Source organism: Ostrea edulis, chromosome 5 (genome assembly GCF_947568905.1).
Source record: "Ostrea edulis chromosome 5, xbOstEdul1.1, whole genome shotgun sequence".
Lineage (NCBI taxonomy): Eukaryota > Metazoa > Mollusca > Bivalvia > Ostreida > Ostreidae > Ostrea > Ostrea edulis.
This window is the reverse complement of record NC_079168.1, coordinates 87,664,808-87,690,372: the sequence shown is the minus strand read 5'-3', so window position 1 is coordinate 87,690,372 and position 25,565 is coordinate 87,664,808. Positions and strand designations below refer to the sequence as shown.

The 25,565-nt window shown below is 33.9% G+C and overlaps 1 protein-coding gene across 4 annotated transcripts in view; it reads left to right on the top strand.

Moving 5' to 3' along the window:
• Positions 1-24,586, top strand: part of LOC125649604 (egl nine homolog 1-like) — a 33,111-nt gene extending 8,525 nt beyond the window's left edge. The window contains exons 2-6 of one of the 4 annotated variants that reach the window (XR_008803533.1): positions 6,047-6,166; positions 8,396-8,532; positions 9,672-9,736; positions 14,408-16,267; positions 16,502-17,454. Coding sequence is in view for 3 of the 4 variants with exons in the window: in XM_048877247.2 (XP_048733204.2) it covers positions 6,047-6,166; positions 8,396-8,532; positions 9,672-9,736; positions 14,408-14,601 (516 nt within the window). In the remaining variant the exon portion in view is untranslated. Of the gene's footprint in view, positions 1-6,046; positions 6,167-8,395; positions 8,533-9,671; positions 9,737-14,407; positions 16,268-16,501; positions 17,455-19,556 lie in introns of those variants that run through there. The other 3 variants (XM_048877247.2, XM_048877248.2, XM_048877249.2) reach the window with 3 other exon arrangements.
• Positions 24,587-25,565: the final 979 nt, after the last annotated feature.

Sequence of the window (25,565 nt, the reverse complement as noted above, 5' to 3'; positions counted from 1 at the left end):
GTGTACCAAATATCAAAAGAATATCTGCAAGCATGATGAAAAAAGTGCACAAAACTGAGTACATGTATTTGAATTAATTTTCAAAGTCCAAGGGCCATAGCTCAGGAAAAAATAAATGAACCTGGCAGAAGATCTGTAACTTGTCATGGTAATTAAGCACATACCAATATATCAAATGAATTTCTGCAAGCATTATGAAAAAAAGTGCGCAAAGCTGATTTGCTGGACTGATGGACGGACGGACAGACAAAGCGTAAACCTGAAGTCCCCTCCAACTTCACTGGTAGGGGGCTAATAATCCAGTCTTTTTATGTCTGAACTGATGTAGATCTTTTAAAATGTGTGTGATGTGACCTAAAATGTTTTTGATGTTATATTTTAGTGATGATTTGATGTCAAATAATTTAAAACGCTGCATGACTGGATTTCAAGACTGAGGTGTCATTGTGACTGATCACCATATATATATGCTAAACTAACTATAGATATCTAGTGATATTATAAACTGAGCAAGGTATCAGATTGTAGTCAACAAATGAGAAGGATTAAGACAAAGGGGTGTTACATCAGAGTATAGCCAAAGTGCAACAGGGATGTGTGGTTTTGTGTACTTGAGGTTCTAAATCTAAACCACTGTCTGACAGTGAATTATCAGTACAGTATTTGATGTTATCAGTTGTATGAGTGAAGGCTGTGTGGGGGTGGTAGTTTCTAATGCGTGCATATTTTCATTTTGGATCTAAAAAAAATAAATTAGGTCACCTGAGTCACTCAGTCTATGGTTGCATCAACAATTGAACATTTTTAATTTCTTTTTGATATACTTAGTAACCATCCAGTCCTTGATAACTATACCATCCAATTCTTTTCAGATTTGGTATGAAGTATCTTTGGGACAATGGGGCATCAATTGTTAGTTTCAGGACTCCTGCACCCCTGGGGCCTTGGGGGCAGGGCAAAAACTACCCAAAATTGTTAAAAATCTTCTTTGCAACCACACTTCTTTAAGAAAAACTAAATGCACAGTCATTTAGAGCAGGAAGGTCTCTACCAAAATTGTAAATTTCATGATCCCCAGGTAGAGGTTCAGACTAAAGGGCACCAAGGGTGAAACTTGGCATATGATTTTATATTTTTTATGTGTACCGGTAAAACATTAAAAAACATCTTTTTTATTTCTTTTGATTCTAAATTAGAAACTAAATGGAGCAAGTCGCCCTTTATCAAAATGTAAATTTTGGTTCCAGGATGGAGCCAAACTTATACTAATTAACATCTTTATCATTTGAAAGACTTTAATTTTGCTGAAACTATTTAAAAAAGGAAAAAGATAAATTGATACATCAAAATTGTGAATTTTGCAACCTCAGGGTTCTGACTCCAGGGTGGATCCAAAATATAATCATATAATGTTAATACACTATATATGTACTATCTTACATTGTGTAAAGTCTTTCATCAGTATGGACACTTTTGGAGACATTGATGTTTTTAAGAACACAATACAGTCATCTTGTTTTATATTGTTGCTGAATTTTAGAAGTGCAATAAGGCATGTGGGCCTCTTTTTACTGGTGTAAAAAATGATATATAGTACAATATGTATAATGAAATTTTGTGTTTGTTATGAAACGTAATATTAACCAGGTCAGCACCCCAACCCTAAAAGACAACACTTAAATGTGTCAACATTGGATAAAACTCTCTCACTTTGTGTAACATAATGGAAGTTTGTGCTTGTGATAAATCTGGATTACAAATGATGTAGGATGATACTTCTATTATTAATACCGTTAAGTGTCGGGCTTAATTGATTTTGAAGTGATGGCTGTCGATTTCTTGGATCAATGATGTCTTGACAGGTGACTTGGATTACGTGACAAAATGCATGTCCACAATGTGCTGACTTAGGCTCCACCCCCATCTACTGTATTAGCAAGGAAAGGAAAATGTCAGGCTTGTTTGTTTGTTTTTACAAGGTTGCCAAGTAGTGGAGATATGACATGTAGTGAACTTTTTTATCAAAAATTATTTCCAGGAAAAACAATTTTATTTATCACAGAGAGTCTGATAAAAAATCATTTCCTTAAAAATTAGTAATTGAAAATGACTTGGTTGATGTTGTAAAATTAATGTAAAAGAATTATTATTAAAGGGCATTTTTTTCATGTCCTTGAAATTGATGATTGTAGGTCATCATGTTTTGGTCTTCTTTTTGTCTGTCTCCTATATATATATGTGACACAGTCTTGGATCCAATACAAAATATGGCCTCCATATTGCAGGTGATTGGGGTTATTTCTTGTGATTTTTTCCAACATTTTTTTGACATATGGAGCAATTAAAATAGGCATTTTAGACTTTACTTGATTAAAGAAGTATCAAAATAGCAATTGTTTTTTTTATCACAATGCATGCCTCTTTTATAATTACCTTTCATTTGCCATATGCATAATTATGGTTATACATGTATTAACGCTTCTACAAATTGTAATGATAGCCATTTCCTAATGATTACATTGCAGTTCTAAACAATGTGCACATGAATACAGATAAATATAGTGCATCTATTTTGTGCGTATGAATACAGGTAAATATAGTACATCTATTTTGAGCACATGAATACAGATAAATATAGTACATCTATTTTGTGCGTATGAATACAGATAAATATAGTACATCTATTTTGTGCACATGAATACAGATAAATATAGTACATCTATTTTGACGACTAATAATTCCCACATAAATGAAAGAATGCAAATATAAGAAATGAACTTAATTTTTGAAAATACATCAGGTTTGAACTGTAACACTTCACATTGGCATACTTTTCATGAAGTGCAAAATGTTAGTATATTTACAGAATAGTAATTCATTCATCACATTTTGGTATAGTAAAGGCAATTGATTTTATTTTAAGGATAATTATTGTCTCAAAAGAAAAGAAAATTAGAAGGGACCCCCTCCTCTAGTAATAATGTGCATTTAATTTTATGTATTTGTGGCCGGGACTAGAATCAACCTAAGTGACCTTTACTTTAGTTCAACCTTAATATGATATGTATTAGGCATAATAGAAAATATTGGAGATAAATTGTATTAATAATTGTTTATCTGTCCATTATTCAACGATAAGTAACTCGATTTTCACAATTAAACAATCAGTCTTGTAGCAATAGCTAGGATGTGTTGCATTACTCGCATTTTTAATTCTGAATTGTCATAGGAGGCCACAGGTATGTCTGTGTGAGAGAGAGGGGTGAGAGAGAGGGAGGGGGCAGTTCATTCGAAGCAATTATTCACTGTACTTAGCAAGTAATTATAGCCATGCATGTATGGAACAACCACAAACCACTGATCAGCTGATCATTAATGCATGTCTGATCAATTAAAGTAACATGAGCCTTGTTGATTTTTGGGGGTTTGTTTGGGGGGGGGGGTGTTTTTGGAGAAGTGGCTTTTTAATTTTTTTTTTAAAGATTATGATCTTCGTGAGGGATGGCCGGAAGCCTTCAGGCTAGTTTTGATACCACATACCTTACATAAGGAAAAAGTTCCTTATTTCAGCAATTTTGAACAGGTATTGATCATACATCACACAAATAATTAAGTAACAGGCAAATGACTTTCAAACAAAGGTCACTGAAGGTCATGTTGTAAAGGACTAAAGGTCAATATCACTCAAAATTTATACCTTTTATATGAAAAAAAAACCCACTTTATTTTCAACAAAAGCTGAATAACATGTGAGCAATATGGCCCATGGCTTAACCTTCAATGCATAATTGTCATACAAAAAATGTATTATTTACAAGACACAAATTTCAGTAAAATTTTCAAATCTGTAACAGAGCATAATATCACAAACATTTTGAATTGAATGCAAGATTTAAAAGGTATACTGCCCACCATAAATAAGTATACACTCACCAAAATAAGTTACTTGCACATACAGAATATGGGCTACATCATAGATACAGATTTTCCTATGTAAAATACAGAACTCTTACATATGAATAGATGACAGTAGGCTTTTAACTTTTTATATCATTATTTTTTTTATCAAAATACTTAATTTTCTTACTTTTTGAATTTTCTAAAAAGAGATATTATGCAAAGTTTTACCTTGGAACCGGCCATTTCAAACTAATTATTAATACATATTGTGTATTTAATGTGTACTTTTATAAGACCTTTTGATTTTTCACTTTAAATCAACGTCAAAATTTAACAGACTATTAGCTAAAAAATAGATTTTCCTGAAAAATATTCTTGATCTTGAAATTTTGTTGGAAACATAAAATTTTCAAGAAAATTTCTCGACCATGATCATGGGTCATTTTGCAACAAATTCCTCCTCCCATGCAGCCATTATTTCTTGTTGTATGATATTACTGTTTTGTCTTTACAATGTTTTCTCTCCTAAATTCCAAAGCTCTTAGTTTTGAGAGCAGTGTGCCTGGCTGAAAATTTTCCTGTTAACATTTTAAGAGCTGTGTGAATGGTGTGGAGTTTTTCTGAACAAAAGTTATCTTGCAGAACATTTGATTAGAATACAATTTTCTCAGACTTTTCATTTCTGATATTAATCAAATATTCTCAGCTTTTATTTTAAAGATCACATGAGTTTAATTAGACTCATGAGTGTCTGTAAGTCCTTGAGTGTAAGACCCACAAACTTCTGTCTGTAAGTCCTTGAGTGTAAGACTCATGAGTATCTGTGTGTAAGTCCTTGAGTGTAAGACTCTTTAGCATCTGTCTGCTAGCTATATATATACATTGAAACTTCTCTAAACCGTCCGGCTCTCGTACTGATAAAAACGGCCGGTTTATAGGGATGGCCGGTTTACCGAGAATTTAGCATTTACAGACATTTTATCTCAATATTGTCAAAGTAGGTACTGTTCACTTTGTTAAGGTGATCTATGATAAATTATCGGTAGAGATCAAATTAGTCCGTTTCTACCTGCAGGTAATTATAAATTCTCCCTGAAATCATCTAATTATAAACTGAATATCTATAACAGGATACTTAAAGAAAACACAGAGGCCTATTATTGGAATTCCTCTTACCTATAAACACTTTGTTTACATTCATCACTTATATCATTAACAAATTTGTTTTGACATTTTTTAAAAAGTACTGTACAGTAGTAAATATAAAATTGTAATTTAAATATTTCTTAGGAATTTTAAGTCTATGGAAACCAAGAAAATTATTTTATTATTTAATAATTATCATTAACAGTCATGGGTTTGTTCTTTATCAACTACAGCTTATATCCATGTGATAGTATGGTGCAACAACATGGTGTTTGATACTTATTCATTCTTCATTCAATATGTTCCTAACTGTTTTTTACACTTTGTACAGAATTTGGAAGGATCCCTTGGATTAGCCAAGTGTCACTTAATACCCATGATAGCACAAATAAACAATAGAAATTAGGGAGGCCACTTGTGTTTTTAACACCTCCAGTAGATAATTTCCCACCAGGCCAGTTGGTCAGTCAATTTGCACACCTGGCCAATTTTGATCCCCTCTGGCCAACATTTTCTAGTTTTCAAAAAGTGGCTGGTATTATAAGGGTAAATTACACGTTTGTTAACATATGTACTTTAAAAAGTGGCCGATGTCCGGTTTTCAGGGGTGGCCGGTTTTGTAAGACTTTCTTTGTAAGGAAATGTTAAGATTTCTGCCAGGACTTTGAAAATCGGCCGATATTCAGGGAGAACCGGTTTTCTGAGGGGCCGGTTTGGAGAAGTTTCACTGTATATATATATAGACACACACACAGGCACACACGTGTATATACATTGAATTTTAGTTTTTCTCTGGATAATCTTGGTACAGTACAGTTCAGTCTTGTGTTTTGTTATTTTCAATACATTCATTTGATTTTCTGCTGCTGATGGTAACTAGCTTTCCCATTAAATCAGTAGTACAGTTACCCAGTAATCTGTTTTTTTCAGGTGATAGTGGTGTGTTAGTTCGTCACAACTTGTACAGTCACATTATGATCTAGTTATGTTATTTTTCCAGGCGATGGTAGCATGCTACCCTGGCCCCTCCTCCGGATATCTCCGCCACGTGGATAATCCAAACAAGGACGGGCGTGCTATTACGTGTATCTATTACCTCAACAAAGACTGGGATTCCAAGGTCAGTTGATGTGATGTGTCCTTGAGCACAGGGGGTGTAAGCAGAATCTCATTCACTTTCGAACAAAATGAATTTTGAATTCATACGAGGGTAGGTTTGACATTGTTGATGTGATTTGTCTGTGCCACATGAGGCTTTGTGAGGTGTCAAAAGAACAGCTATCTAGCATGCTAATGCTTGCAGGGGAGCATTTTTTCATGGGTGTGACTAAGTAAGTCAACTTAGTCTAAGTCTCATGAAATTAGTTAATTCAAATTTTCGATACTTTTCATAAAAAAGGAAGGCCATTTGAAACAAAATTTGCGAGTACATCTAGTATTTTAAGTTTCAGCGGTCATCTCAGTGCCTGGTAACCAATGCTGATCCTTGTTCTGTTCTGTGTACGTTAACATTTTCATCTTCTCAGACACAGATGGCCAATTTCTACCAAATCTGATATGCAGCATTGATTGTATAAAGGGAACAGAGTATGTGTATTTTATGACCTTTTCTCCCCATTGGTTTAAGAAGTGGCTTCAAAACTTACAGATATCATACACACTTAAAAAAACCTTATTTACTCGCACACAGACTGTGTCATGATGAAGAGACAAATGTTACTTTCCATCGTTTACTTGCTGCAATTGTTTGATAAACAAAATGGTATCCCCTTTGATCCCCATTTGTCGCCTCAAGGTCAGTGATCAATCTGACTTTAAACTTTGTCAAATGTTAAAGCTGATGTATATTCAGCGGCAATGCAGGACTCAGAACTGCTATTTCCTTTTAAAAGTTGAAAAACGAGAAGTTAAAATGCTGTCTAGTTTGACATACATACTGAGGTTGGACTGTAGATTAAAGATTTGATGTAGATCCCTCAGCTTAGACAAACTTCCTTATACAGTTTGGACGGGATTATGCAGATTTTTGGGTGGTGCAGTTACAATCTCCAAAATCGAGGTGATTTATTACAAAGTTGATTTGTAAGAATTGTGCAGGTGCCTGCAGAGAGAGAGAAATATGTGTGTAATATTGAAAAGTCAACATGGGCTGCTCGAATTCGCAGGTTTGTTATCACTGGAATGAGATCAATATATCGCATGCCTTTAGAAAAAAAAATCTGCAAAATAAGATGTATGGCTAGTCTGAGATGTCATACAGGTATAATATATACTTGAACTTATGATTTAATGTTACATCAGAAATTTTTGATAAATGGCTGCCATATTTGAAAAAGAGAAGATTATACAATTGCCACAATATTTATTATCGCACTAAACCAAACCAGTACGTCTTGCAGGATGAAGTAGTAACAAAAATACCCCTTCTTGTCGAGTTTATGTGGGCTGTTTGGAAATCATTGATGCACTGACATGATTTATGAAAATTGCCATGTCTGTACCTCATTTTTATTAAAATTTGAAAATATTTCATAACAGAATGGGATACTCAATGCTCAAAAGTTTACATTTGCATGAAAGCTTCCTTACATAGTGCAGATTCATGTTTGTAAAATATCATGACCCCCAGGGTAGGTTGGGGTCACAATAGGGGATCAAAGATTTACATGCAAATATATAGGGAAAATCATTAACAATCTTCCTCTGAAAAATCACTGGGCCAGAAAAGTTTGCATTTACATGAAAGCATCCTGTCATAGTGCAGATTCAAGTTTGTTAAAATCATGGCCCCCGGTGTAGGTTGGGGCCACAATGTATCTCCATTATTATTACAGAGTACAAATATTCCTATAGTGGTCCTGTGGAATAGGAAATACAATAATGGCTTTTGGTTGACTTGGACAGAGTAAACTTCATTTACAGAAAAATTTCATTCCAAGTCATTGCACATCATGTAATTGTTGTTTTAGTTTTACAACAGAAGTGTTGATACAAGTTAAACGAGCTAGAAGACAAGGGAGCTTACTCAGACAGATATACTGTATTGATGTATTTTTAATCTCCACAGACAGATGTACTTAGTTGCAGACATAATTGCTCTTGGTTTTTATATTGTCTGTCTTGTGTTAACAATTGAACATTTAAACACAGATTTATTTTGTTGTTTTTAATCTCCACAAACAGACATATATATTTTGTAACAGTTGTTGTTTTTAATTTCCACAAACAGACAGATTTATTTTGTAACAGTTGTTGTTTTTAATCTCCACTAACTGATAGATTTATTTTGTTGTTTTTAATCACTAAAATATGGATGTACTTATTGATGTTTTTTAATCTCCACTAACAGACAGATGGAGGAACCTTGCACATTTATCCTGAGCATGAGAGTCGTATTGCCAGCATTGAGCCAACATTTGATCGACTTCTCTTCTTCTGGTCAGATAGACGAAATCCTCATGAAGTTATGCCAACAAACAAAACAAGGTAAATCTCGCAGTAATCCCCATGAAATCGGAGTTACACAAAGAAGATAAATAAAATGTTTTACCAATAAATTTTTACGTTGTTTTGGGAACTGTAAAATACCAAGAACTATATAGATGTGTCATTGTTTGACCTTGAAAATGTAATTAAGTCACACTGTTACCATGGTAGTTTCAGTCCCTGAAATGTTCTACTTTCCCACATGAATGGCGAGCGAACGGTGAATGAACGCAAAGCAAACGGTGTTTGAACGCTGAGCTCAGCTTGGTGAGCAAATGCAGAATGCAAACTGAGTGAAAATATGAGCGCAAAGAGAGCAGCGGAATATCTGTGATGTTTTCCTTACATTATACTTATTTCACAATAGGAAAGAAAAGAGATATTTGTATTCAAGCAATGAATAAATTTTGTAGTGCCGATATCACCCAACTACAGTAAAAGCTATATAGCTTTTTGGTGAACACTTCCCAGAACAAGTAAATAAATACAGATGCATGCAATGTCGCGAGAATATGATGCATCTGTCCCAGTGGGTGCACATTGCATAATTTTATATCTTTGTTTCTTATGAGATATATGTTTATTCAAATTCTATTGAATATTTCCTGCATGAAGAAAAAGAAGATAGAATATGATAAATCAAACAGCATTTAATGATAAGACAAATAAATTAATGGATAATTTACTAAGAATTTTTTAAACATCTTTAATGATTATTCATATCTGATCGCATCAAATGTCGAGATGTAGCACCTAGTCATTCCTTACTGACTTGTTATAGCACTTATACATACATGTACAGTTGAACTATGTAAGTAAATATTATTTCAAAGCCAATGCAGCTTGATTATCTAAAAAAAAAAAATCTGGTTGAAGCTAGATAAATTAACTATATGTACTTTTATGTTTTGATCTTACAAAAAACTTCTGAAAATATGTCAAAAATCCCACAGAGAAGCACGATCAAAAGTTGACATGTTAGGTGAGGTGTAAATATTATCATTGTGGAGGTCATCATGTCCTAAATGTGGTTTATTAGTCTTGTTCGTTAAGTCCTTTGATTAATATATTTGTTTGCAGACAAAACCATGTATACATGTGCTTGATGGTACTACAAGTAATAGATTTTATTGTTTTAGATATGCCATCACGGTATGGTATTACGATGCTGTCGAGAGGAAACAGGCCGTGGAGAAATTCACAGGTATTATAGATTGTCTCCCTTACCTGATTGTAGCATCTATGTGTGCCTTATTACTTTTTGAAGCTTATTTAAGAAATAAATTTCAAAATTGAAAATACATGAGGGCATGTACTGCGAAACTTCATATGAGCCAGCATATTACATGTTGGCGTGGAGCATTGCAGATCATACCCTCATGTATTTTCAAAAATGGAATTTATTTTTTTAATTTACATTCTTTACTTTCATTTCTGTCAGAATTCCAAGCTGTTAAAATAGACATACTATATTTAACAAGATTCGTATGGCAGTGCATGTTGTTGACAACTGCATCACATAGCAAATGGTAGAGATATCAAAGGCAAAAACATGTGAAATGTGAATATTTCATAATAAGATATATTCTTATAGTGTTCCATTAATCAAGATTTTAATGCTTCAGTTGCTGCTTTAACGTAGGTCGTGGGTTTACAGACCTTTTTTTCTCACTCAAAAACCACACCTGAAAATTTGACTAATGTATCTTGACAATGTATATACTACTCTTTGAAAATTGTTTTTCATTCAACAGCAGTTTTTTTTTAGTAATTACATCTTCAATATACTGTTTTCCATTGAATCATATAGAAAATAATAGTGATTGACTTTATTCATTGGATAATTCAACTTAAAATAGACAGAATTTGGTGCTGTTCATCTTGATAATATTAATATCAAAGTGAAACAAAAACAATTTGAAAAATATTTATGAAAAAAATTATGGTGTAATCGGATTGGTTTTTAAAAGAAAAAGATGTCAAAGTTTGTTAAAAACCATCAAAGCAGCTTTTAACAAATAACGTTACAAATATTCGCGACGTCATTCAACAACATCATTCATTTACTTTTCATGCATCACTTCAAAAAGAACTCTAAACAACTTTATTGACTCCTGGTTTTGAAGTGGAGAAATCAAATATTTATTGACAAAATAATCATTTATTTACAAAATACATATCACAAAATTTCTTAATTTATACAAATGTGTACATATATTATGCTATTTATTTTAATTGTGTTGCACGCGGCTAATAATATTGAAGTTCTTTTGCAATCGCATGATCGCAGTAACAATGAATAAACTAATATAATAGTATAATTTTATTTTTGAATCCCATTAAGGTTAAGTTTTTAATTTCCTATAATTTAATCATGTCTTAATGTTCTTACCAGAAATACAACTAAAATTGTTTCTATATTACAATATATTTATGTTTATTTAACATCCCCCTCATAAACACGTAGAAATGCTTACTTTCCAAAGCCAAACAACCCCTCGAAAACATGAACACGGTTTAAAACTATAATTATTTTTAACTTGTATTGCAGATTCACTGAAAACGTCAGCTACTTTTTCTAATTTTCGACTAACTTCACTCTCTTGTTCTTTTTAGCTCACCTGAACCGAAGGTTCAAGTGAGCTATTCTGATCACATTTTGTCCGGCGTCCGTCTGTCTGTAAACTTTTCATATTTTCGACTTCTTCTCCAGAACCACTGGTCCAATTTCAACCTAACTTGGCCAAAAGCATCCTTGGGTGAAGGGCTTTCAAGTTTGTTCAAATGAAGGGCCATGTCCCTTTCAAAGGGGAGATAATCACAAAAATGCAAAAATAGGGTGGGGTCATTTAAAAATCTTCTTCTCAAGAACCACTGGGCCAGAAGAGCTGAAATTTACCTGAAAGCTTCCTGACATATTGCAGATTCAAGTTTGTTCAAATCATGGCCCCCGGTGGTAGGATGGGGCCACAAGGGGGGATCAAAGTTTTACATACAAATATATAGGGAAAAACTTTAAAAATCTTCTTCTCAAGAACCACTAAGCCAGAAAAGCTGAGATTTACATGAAAGCTTCCTGACATATTGCAGATTCAAGTTTGTTCAAATCATGGGCCCCTGGGGTTGGATGGGGCCACAATAGGGGATCAAAGTTTTACATACAAATATTTTGGAAAAATCTTTAAAAATCTTCTTCTCAAGAACCACTAAGCCAGAAAAGCTGATTTTTACATGAAAACTTCCTGACATAGTGCAGATTCAAGTTTGTTCAAATCATGGCCCCCGGGGATAGGATGGGGCCCCAAGGGGGGATCAAAGTTTTACACACAAATATATAGGGAAAAACTTTAAAAATCTTCTTCTCAAGAACCACTAAGCCAGAAAAGCTGAGATTTACATGAAAGCTTCCTGACAGAATGCAGATTCAAGTTTGTTCAAATCATGGGCCCCTGGGGTTGGATGGGGCCACAATAGGGGATCAAAGTTGTACATACAAATATATAGGAAAAATCTTTAAAAATCTTCTCAAGAACCACTAAGCCAGAAAAGCTGATTTTTACATGAAAACTTTCTGACATAGTGAAGATTCAAGTTTGTTCAAATCATGGCCCCCGGGGATAAGATGGGGCCCCAAGGGGGGGGGATCAAAGTTTTACACACAAATATATAGGGAAAAACTTTAAAAATCTTCTTCTCAAGAACCACTAAGCCAGAAAAGCTGATTTTTACATGAAAGCTTCCTGACAGAATGCAGATTCAAGTTTGTTCAAATCATGACCCCCGGGGATAAGATGGGGCCCCAAGGGGGGGGATCAAAGTTTTACACACAAATATATAGGGAAAAACTTTAAAAATCTTCTTCTCAAGAACCACTAAGCCAGCTGAGATTTACATGAAAGCTTCCTGACATAGTGCAGATTCAAGTTTGTTCAAATCATGGGCCCCTGGGGTTGGATGGGGCCACAATAGGGGATCAAAGTTTTACATACAAATATTTTGGAAAAATCTTTAAAAATCTTCTTCTCAAGAACCACTAAGCCAGAAAAGCTGAGATTTACATGAAAGCTTCCTGACATAATGCAGATTCAAGTTTGTTCAAATCATGGCCCCCGGGGATAGGATGGGGCCCCAAGGGGGGGGATCAAAGTTTTACACACAAATATATAGGGAAAAACTTTAAAAATCTTCTTCTCAAGAACCACTAAGCCAGAAAAGCTGAGATTTACATGAAAGCTTCCTGACATATTGCAGATTCAAGTTTGTTCAAATCATGGGCCCCTGGGGTTGGATGGGGCCACAATAGGGGATCAAAGTTTTACATACAAATATATAGGAAAAATCTTTAAAAATCTTCTCAAGAACCACTAAGCCAGAAAAGCTGATTTTTACATGAAAACTTTCTGACATAGTGCAGATTCAAGTTTGTTCAAATCATGGCCCCTGGGGATAAGATGGGGCCCCAAGGGGGGATCAAAGTTTTACACACAAATATATAGGGAAAAACTTTAAAAATCTTCTTCTCAAGAACCACTAAGCCAGCTGAGATTTACATGAAAGCTTCCTGACATAGTGCAGATTCAAGTTTGTTCAAATCATGGCCCCCGGGGATAAGATGGGGCCCCAAGGGGGGGATCAAAGTTTTACACACAAATATATAGGGAAAAACTTTAAAAATCTTCTTCTCAAGAACCACTAAGCCAGAAAAGCTGATTTTTACATGAAAACTTTCTGACAGTGCAGATTCAAGTTTGTTCAAATCATGGTTCCCGGGGGTCAAAGTTTTACATACAAATATAGAAAAAAGCTTTAAAAGAACCATTGGGCCAAAGAAGTTGACATTTACATGAAAGCTTTCTGACATAGTGTAGATTCAAGTTTGCAAAGGGTAGTTTGGGCCATAATAGGGACCAAGGTTTTACATGCAAATATATATGGAAAGTCTTCAGATATGGGCCAAGGTGACTCAGGTGAGCGATGTGGCCCATGGGCCTCTTGTTACATTTAGAGTATTTAGCCGTTGCAGTGTTTGAAATAGCTGGTCACCCGACCGCCCGAGATGCATACATTTTACCACGGGCGAATAAATTTCTTGGTATAGACGCCCGATCGGACGTGATAAAATATCCACTAAATAAAATTTAGATGAATCAGCTTCATTATTGTACCTGTAACTAAATGGACAGACCTCGTCAATTTAGTACATTTTACTGCATATTCTACCGTATATCAAGATTCCAATGAAATATAATGTACTAGAAACGAATTAGGTCCATCGTACTTCATTAGAAGATAGGTACATGTAGTTATTTAATGTTGTCCGATCTTCCGGATTTGTATGATAGGGTAGAAATAAAATTATGAACTCTCCAATTTTCAAATGTCCCCCCAAAACGCGTTGAATCTCTGAATAAAACTTTCATGAACTGGGGAACTCCCGTCCGATTTTTTCCGGGTTCTAAAAATGCTTATAAAAGCATTCCCAACATCACCAGCTTCTCACCTCCCCAAGTTGTCTGCCGCTAAACTTTATAAAGTAACAGGGTAAAACATATTACTAGCCGAAATTTTGCACCGGAAACGAAAGGAAGGTTTAACAAAATTAAATGAAACATGTTCTACTTCAATAATAACTGTTGGTAATATTTATGTGATATAAATTAATACGTTCTTTATATTCAGTCAATGACCCGTGTATACTTTATTCAGACAACTGTTACATCACAATTGAATGTGCACGTAAAAAGATGTTGAGTCGTAGGATTTGTGTACCTGAAGACGATGACGTAAGCAAACCTGCGACCTACTTTAAGTCTTTTTTTGGGGAGCAAATGGTGCTTCTAATAGCTTTTCATATTATGTTGCTTTATTTTCTCAGTAACTCGGCCAGCTAGGGATGTTTTGTATATAACCCATGGGTCACCTCCCTCACCGATCCTGTTTTCAGGGGTTCGGCAGCTACTGTCTTTGACGACAATCAACCATGGACCATCCAGGAAAAAATCCTATGATGGTTTTGAAAGTTGTTTGGTTACCAGAAAGAGAAGCAAGCCTAAGAAACATAGCTGTTAATGTGTAGGGTACATAGGTGTTGTAGGTGTTAAAGTGCAAAATACCTAGATGTTGTATTCTTTTTGGAAAATCTAACAAGTATAGGTGTTAAAGTGCAAAATACCTAGATGTTGTATTCATTTTGGCAAATCTAACCAACAAGCCTAAGAGACATAGCTGTTCATGTGCAGCATACCTGTGTGTCATGCTGGATAGCTTCAGGAGAACCAAGTTACCTGGTCGTCTAATTTGGCCATTTTGACCATAGCTTAAAGCTGCATAATGGGATGTTTGAATGAATTTGTTATTTCATAAGTAAGATATTTGTAGATCTTCTGCGGGATACCCAGTGTCTTTTCTGTGTTGTAGGGTACCTATGTTTTCTGTTGCAATGTCTTTATGTTGTATTCTTTTCTAGTTTTCTTGTGATGGAGTAGAGTTGTATTCTTTCCCACTGTGTCTATGTCCTATGTCTAGATTGTGATTTGCTCATTAAGTTTATAGGGAAAAACAAGTAATTTATTATACCCCCCGAACAAAGTTCAGGGGGGTATATAGGAATCACTCTGTCTGTCTGTCCGTCCGTCTGTCTGTGCAGATTTGTGTCCGGGCCATAACTTCTTTGTTCTTTGACATAGGCATACCATATTTGACACATGAGTGTATCACCATGAGATGATGTGTCGGGTACCTTCATGACCTCTTTATGACCTTTACCTTTAATCTCAAGGTCAAAATTATAGGTTTATGCCATGGATTTGTGTTCAGACTATATCTTCCATTTTCTTTTACACTCAGGAAAGAGGTAATTTATACCTATTAACAACACCCTTTAGGAGATTGGGGTAAGCGGGGAGTATTCTTAGTGAGCATTGCTCACAGTACCTCTTGTTTATTCAGGTTTTAAGAAAATGCAAATTTTAAAATTTCATTCCCTGACAAAATTTACATAATTTTTTTTTGTCTTTCATTTTTAGATGGTTGAAAACAGGTTTTATTGAATAATCAAATGGACTGGAGACAAATTCTTTAACATACTTGCTCCTCTTATTAAATGTTCTACATATTGGATTATAGAAAGGAGAAAAAAACCAATTAAATTAAAATTATACAAGTTGAACAAGATTAGATAACATAGTACTTAAATCTACAGGATTCAACAGCAGCAAAAATACTGAGTACATGTGTACTCTGGTCACATGACTAATAGATTGTGTATATAGAATATGGATGAAAAAATATAACAGATATAGGAGAGGGCATTCTAGGTTTTACTGTGCCAAGTCCTTTTCTTGCAAACATCTTAATAAAATATGTTGAAACAAATGAATTAAAAAAAAAACACCATTGATTTGTTACTGATTAAACCATCATTAATGCATCAAAAATACCGTTAAATGTCACATGTAGTGTGGCAAGAAAAATATATGAGGCAGTTTAGTATGCAAGTTTAAGTTAGACATAGACTTCAGATTCAGAAATTCACTCCCCTAAAATCGACTTATATGCAAGGATATACATGTATAAGGTGCATTTAGAAGATCAAGGGTTGCCAAAGATCTGTACAATGCTGCTAATTATGAATACAATGGTAAATACATATGTAGGTACAGAGCCACAAAATTTAGATAAGTGTCGCTGAGTATAGATATAGCAGAGACAATATATACAGTACTGGTAACTATAGGTATAGCAGAGACAATATATACTGTACTGGTAAATATAGATATAGCAGAAACAATATATACAGTGCCGGTAACTATAGATATAGCAGAGACAATATATACAGTACTGGTAACTATAGGTATAGCAGAGACAATATATACTGTACTGGTAAATATAGATATAGCAGAAACAATATATACAGTGCCGGTAACTATAGATATAGCAGAGACAATATATACAGTACTGGTAACTATAGATATAGCAGAGACAATATATACTGTACTGGTATCTATAGATATAGCAGAAACAATATATACTGTACTGGTAACTATAGATATAGCAGAAACAATATATACTGTACTGGTAACTATAGATATAGCAGAAACAATATATACTGTACTGGTAACTATAGATATAGCAGAAACAATATATACTGTACTGGTAACTATAGATATAGCAGAAACAATATATACTGTACTGGTAACTATAGATATAGCAGAAACAATATATACTGTACTGGTAACTATAGATATAGCAGAAACAATATATACAGTACCGGTAACTATAGATATAGCAGAAACAATATATACTGTACTGGTAACTATAGATATAGCAGAAACAATATATACTGTACTGGTAACTATAGATATAGCAGAAACAATATATACTGTACTGGTAACTATAGATATAGCAGAGACAATATATACTGTACTGGTATCTATAGATATAGCAGAGACAATATATACTGTACTGGTAACTATAGATATAGCAGAGACAATATATACTGTACTGGTAACTATAGATATAGCAGAGACAATATATACAGTACCGGTAACTATAGATATAGCAGAAACAATATATACTGTACTGGTAACTATAGATATAGCAGAGACAATATATACTGTACTGGTAACTATAGATATAGCAGAAACAATATATACAGTGCCGGTAAATATAGATACATTTTCACAACATATATTTATCTGTAATATAGAGCCACTATATGCCGCTTAATATATATAGTGCTGCTAAATGTTTATTGTGCCACTAAACATACATAAAGTGCCGGTAAATATAATCATATACGTTGCAGCTAAATATAGATACTGCCACTTAAATATATATACAGTGCCACTGACTATAGATGAAAAAAGGCGAAGAGAACATGATTTAAAATTTTTAATGAGAAATTTGATGAAAAAAGAAAAATAACAAATTTACAATATTTCCAAAATCACATTAGTCATTGACTGATATGAATGTGAAAATATTGTTATGTAGTTACATAATATTTAAAATTCATATCCTGTCAACAAATGCTCATTAAAAATTTGAGATAGTATATAATTATTGGCTTTTTTGAAAGGTCAATACGATGCTTTAGCTACCTGGGAAGTACAATATTCACCTCGCCCCACTGGATAAAGGAATATTATCATCCCATGGGATAATATAGGGTTAATGAACTTATATTGGTGAATATTGGCACGAGTTGGATGTCAAAATGCATGAGCTTGCGAGTGCATTTTGACAGCCAACGAGTGCCAATATTCACCTATATAAGTTCAATAACCCTTTTATTATATAGCTAAAGTATGTAGTTGTTAAATTATATCCCTTTTCACTCAAACTACTCCAAAATATACGAGAATTCATCAATATTAGCATCTAAGGTGAAGGTGTGCATTAACAGCATGCATTTCTTAACTGTTCAATATTTAACCTATCATTAATGCATGAAGAAACTGATTTTGTAAATGGGGACATCATAATTTATGTACAGTAAAACATTTTGCTTAAGTAAATATCAAATACCGGCTCTGTCAGATTCGGAGGACCGTCGTCTGCCATTTTGGCTTGTTTACGTCGTTACGGTAACATCAATATTGAATGCTCATACTCGGAATGTTTCGGGCGCATACAATTTACGCAATGCAGAGTTAGCGTTCAATAAATTCTCAGGATATTGAAAGCTAACTTTCTCAAGATTTTACGCAGATTTTATAATAGACTATTTATTAGCTATATAATAAAGGAATATTGCCCCACGGGATAGAGGAATATTATCACCTCCCAGGATAGAGGAATATTATTGCCCCTTGGGATAGAGGAATATTATCACCCCTTGGGATAGAGGAATATTATTGCCTCGCGGGATAGGGGAATATTATCACCCCTCGGGATAGAGGAATATTATCGCCCCGTGGGATAGAGGAATATTATACTTCACAATATTCACCTCGCCCCGCGAGATATAGGAACATTATTATACTTCATACAATATTCATCTCGCCCCCCCCAGGATAGAGGAATATTATATTTCACAATATTCACCGTGGGATAGAGGAATATTTATATTTCACAATATTCACCTTGAGATAGAGGAATATTACACTTACGATAGAGGAATATTATACTTACGATAGAGGAATATTATACTTCACAATATTCACCGTGCGATAGAGGAATATTACATTTCACAGTATTCACCGTGAGACATAGGAATATTTTACTTTACAATATTCACCGCAGGATAGAGGAATATCACATTTCACAATTTTCACCGTGTGACATAGGAATATTATACTTTACAATATTCACCGCAGGATAGAGGAATATTACATTTCACAATTTTCACGGCAAGACAGAGGAATATTACATTTCACAATATTCATCGTGAGATAGAGGATATTATATTTCACACTATTCATCGTGAGATAAAGGAATATTATACTTCACAATCCCCACAGGATAGAGGAATATTGCATTAATCACAGGTTGCTAAAACATTGTGTGACCAAGAAAATGTCAACAATTGTTTCATTATTGTTAAAATAATCTAAAACATTTAAACTGGCTGCTAGAACATGTAGAACTTACTTAAAGATACATGATCAGTCATCTTTAGATTGGGTTCATTGATACCAAGACTCAACAAATGTTGCTCCAGTTCATGATAGAAGCCACCCTTTCTTTACAATTATAGTCCAAGACCTAGTCAAAAGTGAATAGAGATGCAGGTTTTCTTTGAAAGGCTAAAAACTGTTAATCATTCTTCTTTTGGGGGGTGGGGGCAGATGTTTGAGAAATCAAATTTTATATTCACCTCAAATGCACGTGCAGGTGAACATAATGTATGTTGAATCTCAGTCGGAAGAGAAGTCATTGTTAGACCATTGTTCATATTAAAATCTGATTATTTATTTGTTTTGTTTTTATATTCTGTCAACAAATTCTCATTAAGAATTTACAATGTCGGTTTTTGTTTCAAGTTAAAATTTTAATGATTGTTTATTGTTTTATTATTCCAGAGGGTCAGAAGCATGCCAAATCAAAGTAACTTGGTGTAGAGGATCTCAGTAGAAATTTCCAGTGCCACGCAACATGTCAGATGCTAATTTTATGTTGTGTATTGGCTTGTGTGTTTATGAGGCTTGAAAACTGAGTTCTTATAACGATGACATATAAATGTTTTTGATTGAATGTCCATGTGCTATGCCTAGAAGTACTAAATATTCCAGTGAGGCTGTGAATTTGTGGTGTAAGTGAACATATGAGAGTGTCAATTCACATCTTCAGACCTAACAATATATTGCATGAGTGTTGAGGGCACCTGTTTCAATGACATTTTCATCTTAGCAGCTGTTAGCCAAGAAAGTTGTGTTATATATATTTACAGTGTAGTGATGTCATGTAATTACTGAACACTGAGCGACATTCATTTACTGCGACATTCATTTACTTCGGGCACGGTCTCTGTTGTTTATGGTCTGCTAAAGTTTTGGATAAAATGTGCCAACACAAACATTATATATTATGTGCACAGTTAGCATGACTAGAGTGATTTGAGAAACTGGAGGGCCCAGATTTCTTCTGTACTCAACTGACCTGTCAGTATTGTTTCGATTTCTGTGTCAAGGCCAAGCAAGTGTTCCAACATGGTGGACAGATGTCTCACTTGCAGGGAGTCACATCTGATCCAAGTATTCAAAAGAAAAACAATGAAGCTTACAAAAAAATTTATTGAAAAGATGTGTGGTGTTATATTGTTAAGGCCGTGTTATTTATGTGAACATGTTCAAACTGTTTATGTGTACTGGAGACAATTCTGGTTAAATTTAGTGAAATCTAAACTTACTATAGTGCATGTTTTGGCTGAAACTGAAGGAGTTAAAATTATATTGTGAAATTGTCCAAACTAAGAGACAAGTGGAAATATTTACTGTTGATTATGAAGTGCCCAACCAATATATTTAATTAAAGCATTTTAAATTCAAAGTTTTTGCAAAGAATTTAGCAGACTTTTTTTCTTCATTTGATGAGTACTTTTAACATGGTTCTTACAGGTCATGCAAACTTTCTGAATTTACATTTTGTTTAGGAAAGTTGGAAAATAAGATGGGGTGTTTTATATAGTCTTGGAATGTTGGACTTTGTTGTTGAAAAGTACATTCATGCATCAGTATTTTCCGACCAATCTTTCTTGAAATGAAATAGATTTTACATATTTGTTTATTAGTCATTCATTCTGTATATGTCACTGAGCCCAAGGAATTCATTAATTAAATTTGGAATTGGGTTTGTAAAGCCAGTTAAAAGGTCTTTGAATGTCATTATATTTTGAGTTGACGAGTCTGTGTAAACCGTGTTATACTTGTGAAATACTTATGTGAATATATATTCTGCAGGGTTTGTATTTTTGTGAGAAGTTGTGACAGTTGATGCATAATTGTTGTATGTGAACATTGTGTGAGAACATAGTGTGTGAATATTGTATGTGAACATAGTGTGTGAATATTGTATGTGAACATAGTGTGTGAATATTGTATGTGAACATAGTGTGTGAATATTGTATGTGAACATAGTGTGTGAATATTGTATGTAAACATAGTGTGTGAATATTGTATGTGAACATAGTGTGTGAATATTGTATGTGAACATCATATGTGAACACATTATGTTAATGTTGTGTATGTGTACACAGTATATGAACATTGTAGGTGAACTGGTGTGAGTTTGCCTTGGAAACCTCACTTTGCTAGTTCCTTGTTTTTTCTGGGTTGTATATAATTTCACATTTATATTAATTCGAGTACATGTATAAAATTTTCTCATGTTCTATGATTTAAAATCAGGGGTAAATAATGTATTTTTTTTTAAAAACATCCAAGAGTTGATTTAATGCTTCAAATAAACTTCCTACTTTCGATTTTTTGTTCCAAATTTGAATAATAAATTTTGAGAAGTGAATTGAAAAAGATACTGGTTCAGTACCACCTCCCAGTAATGTAGAGGTTCGTGTTTGTGCTGAATGGATCTGAATACAAATGAAAAGGAGTCCTGACGACATTGATGTATATAGAACTGTCCATCATATTTCATTCCATATAATAGTAACCATGTACGTGTACCCTTTGAACATTCCTGTGGCGCAGAATGAATAAAACATTTCACAGGGGTCAGTTTATAAATAATGTACCTTAAAACTTGAATGCTCTCATCAAATTTTCACTCAATTTATTAATGCACATTAGTGAATTTTAGCACACCCAAGATGAGGGATTGTGAAGAGGGCTAGAGTATGTTATTGTACATCTGTCAGAATTTTTAGAGTTGAATTTTGGTTCAAAACTCTTCATGTCCAACTTGTAATCACAAACTACTGCCAGGGAAATTTTTGTTCATTGAAAATGGGTATTAACATCTAGATTAAGGTTTCAAAAATTATTTGACAAAAAACTAAATACGAGAACAAGATGGATAGCAAGCAGTCTGGAAATTGAAAATTGAAATGTAAAAGATTTTGTTTAGAATATATTTATATAGTGTCTCTAAAATGCACTCCCTGGTGAAAACTAAAGTCCCCCCAAAACAAACACTGTTAGTCAATGAACTGGTTTTAAGGCAATTTAATGAGTTATTCCTTACTAGATAATTACTTCTGGTTGGTTATTGCTCAAGTTTTGTAAGATAACCTAGATGGTTTAATATGCCAATCTAGGAATGGTGAGATTTCTTCTATCCTTGTGTCTCATTGTTTCCATGCTCACATCTTACTGTCTTTTCCTACATTTATTGTTTGTGCAAGTACACAAGCAAAAAGACTATTAACAAGTTCATTACTAACTAGCATGCAAGACTTCAGTCGGAGTCATTTAATCTTTCAAAGGACATCAATTTTGTTTCCTGTGCATAAAAGATTTAGAAATAGTTGCACATGTTTTGCAGATTTAAAATTTCATGCATTAACAATAATTTAAAAAAAAATTCTATGATGGTGTTATCCATATTGGGACCCCGCTGCAAAATTCAGTAATTTCTCTGTTTAGAGAGGATTAGTCAAAAACAAAATTTGTCCTTCCCTAAATTACTTCTATTTTTGATCATGATGTTATTGAGAATTTTTTTACTTATGAATTGAAAAAGTTTTAACTTGGAATGAATGGGTTTTATGTGTGTACCAAAATGTCAAATATTTGTAACGTGAAGATACGTGTAATTAACATAACTAAATCTGACTGTGGTTCAAGTATGGTGCCAAACTCTTTGAAAGAAAATAGCAGATTTTGGCCTGTCAACAGAAAAGTATGGGAAATCTACATGTTTGTGATGTAATTTCAGGATTTTAACTTGTTTTTGTATTATGATAGATCTATAGAAATTGCAAGATCTGCTATTTAATGTATAACTACTGTCAGAAAGATGACTAAAAATTGAAAATGAACCAGATTCATTTTTAAACAGTATATACCTTAACTGATAATTTAGGATGAGATATTGATTAATAAATAGAAAGATATTTATGGGAGGGGGAGGGGGAGGGGGTTAGAATTGTCAGAAATGTTATTTCAAAACTGTTTTGTGTCCGTGATATATTTCAAATTTTTGATAGATGTTGTAATTTGATTTTTTTCAAATTTACGTTAATTTTCAGGAATTTCTGTATTTGATGATATTGATTGAAATACATTTAGTACTGCATGATATGCTATATCATTAATTTCTGAAAAATTTTCATATACATGTAATATATTTGTATGTTTTAAGTGTACCTGAATATTTACAAGCTATATTTAATTCACTTTGTGATAATTTACACACCTTAAAATGTCAATTGTACATATTCAGCTAGCTTTGAAAGCAAATCCCTCAAAATTCAAGATGTGCGTGTATGTCAAGAGTTGTCATACAAGACTGTCTGGTTAAAGAGAAAGTTTAGGATCTTCAGCCCAAGGCTCAGGTGAGCTTTTCTAATCAAGCTTTGTGTCATGTCATCAGCGTCGTCAACTTTAAGATGTTTATCTTCTCAAGAGCCATGTAGTCAAATACTGCAAAGCTTCTCCGAGTAAAGGGGACTGCATGGTTTTCTTTCAAGATTGAAGATGTGATAAGAACAGAAATCTTTTTAACAGTGATTGGATCAAAAAAGTCGAAACTTGTAGGGTAGGTTCCTTATATATAATCAGGACTTTAATGTTTATTCAAATCAGGCCCCCAGTGGATAAGGTGGGCCACATTTGGGTTTGAAGTTTTACTGCATTATACCTATGAACTATATGGTTCTTGGTAATATTATACTTCGGAGAGCCATAATTTGTCAAATTAATATGCAAGCACCCTCATATGGGGTAAATAGAGCATTGTTCAAATGTTGACCATCTACAGGTCTAGCAGGATATACAATAAAAGTTTCAGGTTCCGTCGGAATATTCATACATGTAGGAAAAGTTGTAAGAGCCACAAGGCTATAATTTGTAAAATTGATTTTTAGAGTTTGCTGAAAACCACAACTTTCAGAGGAAAAGCTTTAAAGATTTACATACGAATGTAAATTCTTTGAAAATTTCCTCAACAAGCACCACAAGGGTACAATATTTGCAAATTGATAATGCAGATGAATTAGCTAGCACAGGTGAAGATTCAAGTTTCTTCAAACCATGACCCGAAGGGGGTCAGTAGGTGGAAATAAAGGTTTTATAGAAATTCTGTATTGATTGTTTTGTTAACAAGGCTATACTATTTAGCAGAATCAGTAGATAAGTACATGAATTATCAGTATATTTGTTCCAAAGTGATAAGTCTTAAAATTGTGCATGTGCAGGGTCATTCAGGTGAGCATTGTGACCCATGGGTCTCTTTTTCTGTGAGACCAATATGCCTTCCCAATCCAAGAAAATGAGTGTTACAATTTATAGTCTATTGAAACAGGAATGTACGAAGAGACAAAATGGCTGCTAGAAATAATTGTTAAATTTGTCTTGCTATTGTCCGTTTCGTTTGGTTGCCCTCCAACCATGTGATTATTGTTTATGATGCCAAATTTAATAAAGATTGTATTGTCTTACTGAAGTTATTTCTCTTCTTTGGTCAGTTCCATCGACATCGTTCTTGTGTAGACAGACACGTCTGGGAATTGACTTGTCCAGTATGTCTTTCTATCTGGGTTGAGACAAAATTCTGTTATGTTGCTAAGAGACTCGCGATTTGATAGCTGGTTTCCAGATAGCTTGCATAATCAACCACTTGACTGGAGATTCAAGATCCAGGTTTATAGTCTGTTGTGTTGGTCCTTCCTCACTTGCAATACATGTATTTCTTGGAACGCTTCATAAGAAGTGCATTATTATGGCCAAGAAAATAGTCCACCAGATGCATTGAACTTGGCACAGTCGCCTATGGTTGTACGAGATTCATAGTTTAAGGTTTTCAAACCAACAGAACTACGAAGTTTTTGAAATCAGTCATATTAATAATTTTACCAGTGTGAACCCTGATTGTACCATCACCTTTGCTTGGTCTGAAGGAATTATTGGTGTCAAAAACTTTGGACCAGCAGATTTCAGAAACTATGCTAATATCTCCTATCCCTCTGCACAACCAAAATGGTGTATATTTGAAATATTGTAAAATCAATCAGAGTCGTCCTCATCCAATGGCAAGTCTGTGTGAAGAATGATGATTCAAGATAAAAAGGGAAATCAATTATAGCTCAGAAACTTGCCAAGTTCATTTGGCTTGAACTTTGTACACCAAATCTGATACGGATTATTCTGATCCCATGATGAGTGTGAAGAGTTATCGTTATTTGTTAAAATATTTCCTTTTTTTTTTATATTGAATGATCTTTCTTTACGACTTAGACTTCAAACCCGTTTAGAGTTACCATTCTTAATTCGAGCACGTACTTCCAGCTTCTGGCGATGTGTTTCAGATGAGCTATTCCTCCAACCAAGCCTTTCCAAGTTGAGTAATTTTTGAATCCAGATACAAAAGTTGTCAGATCTACGCATGATTTGATGACTGATATCACTGGTCTAATT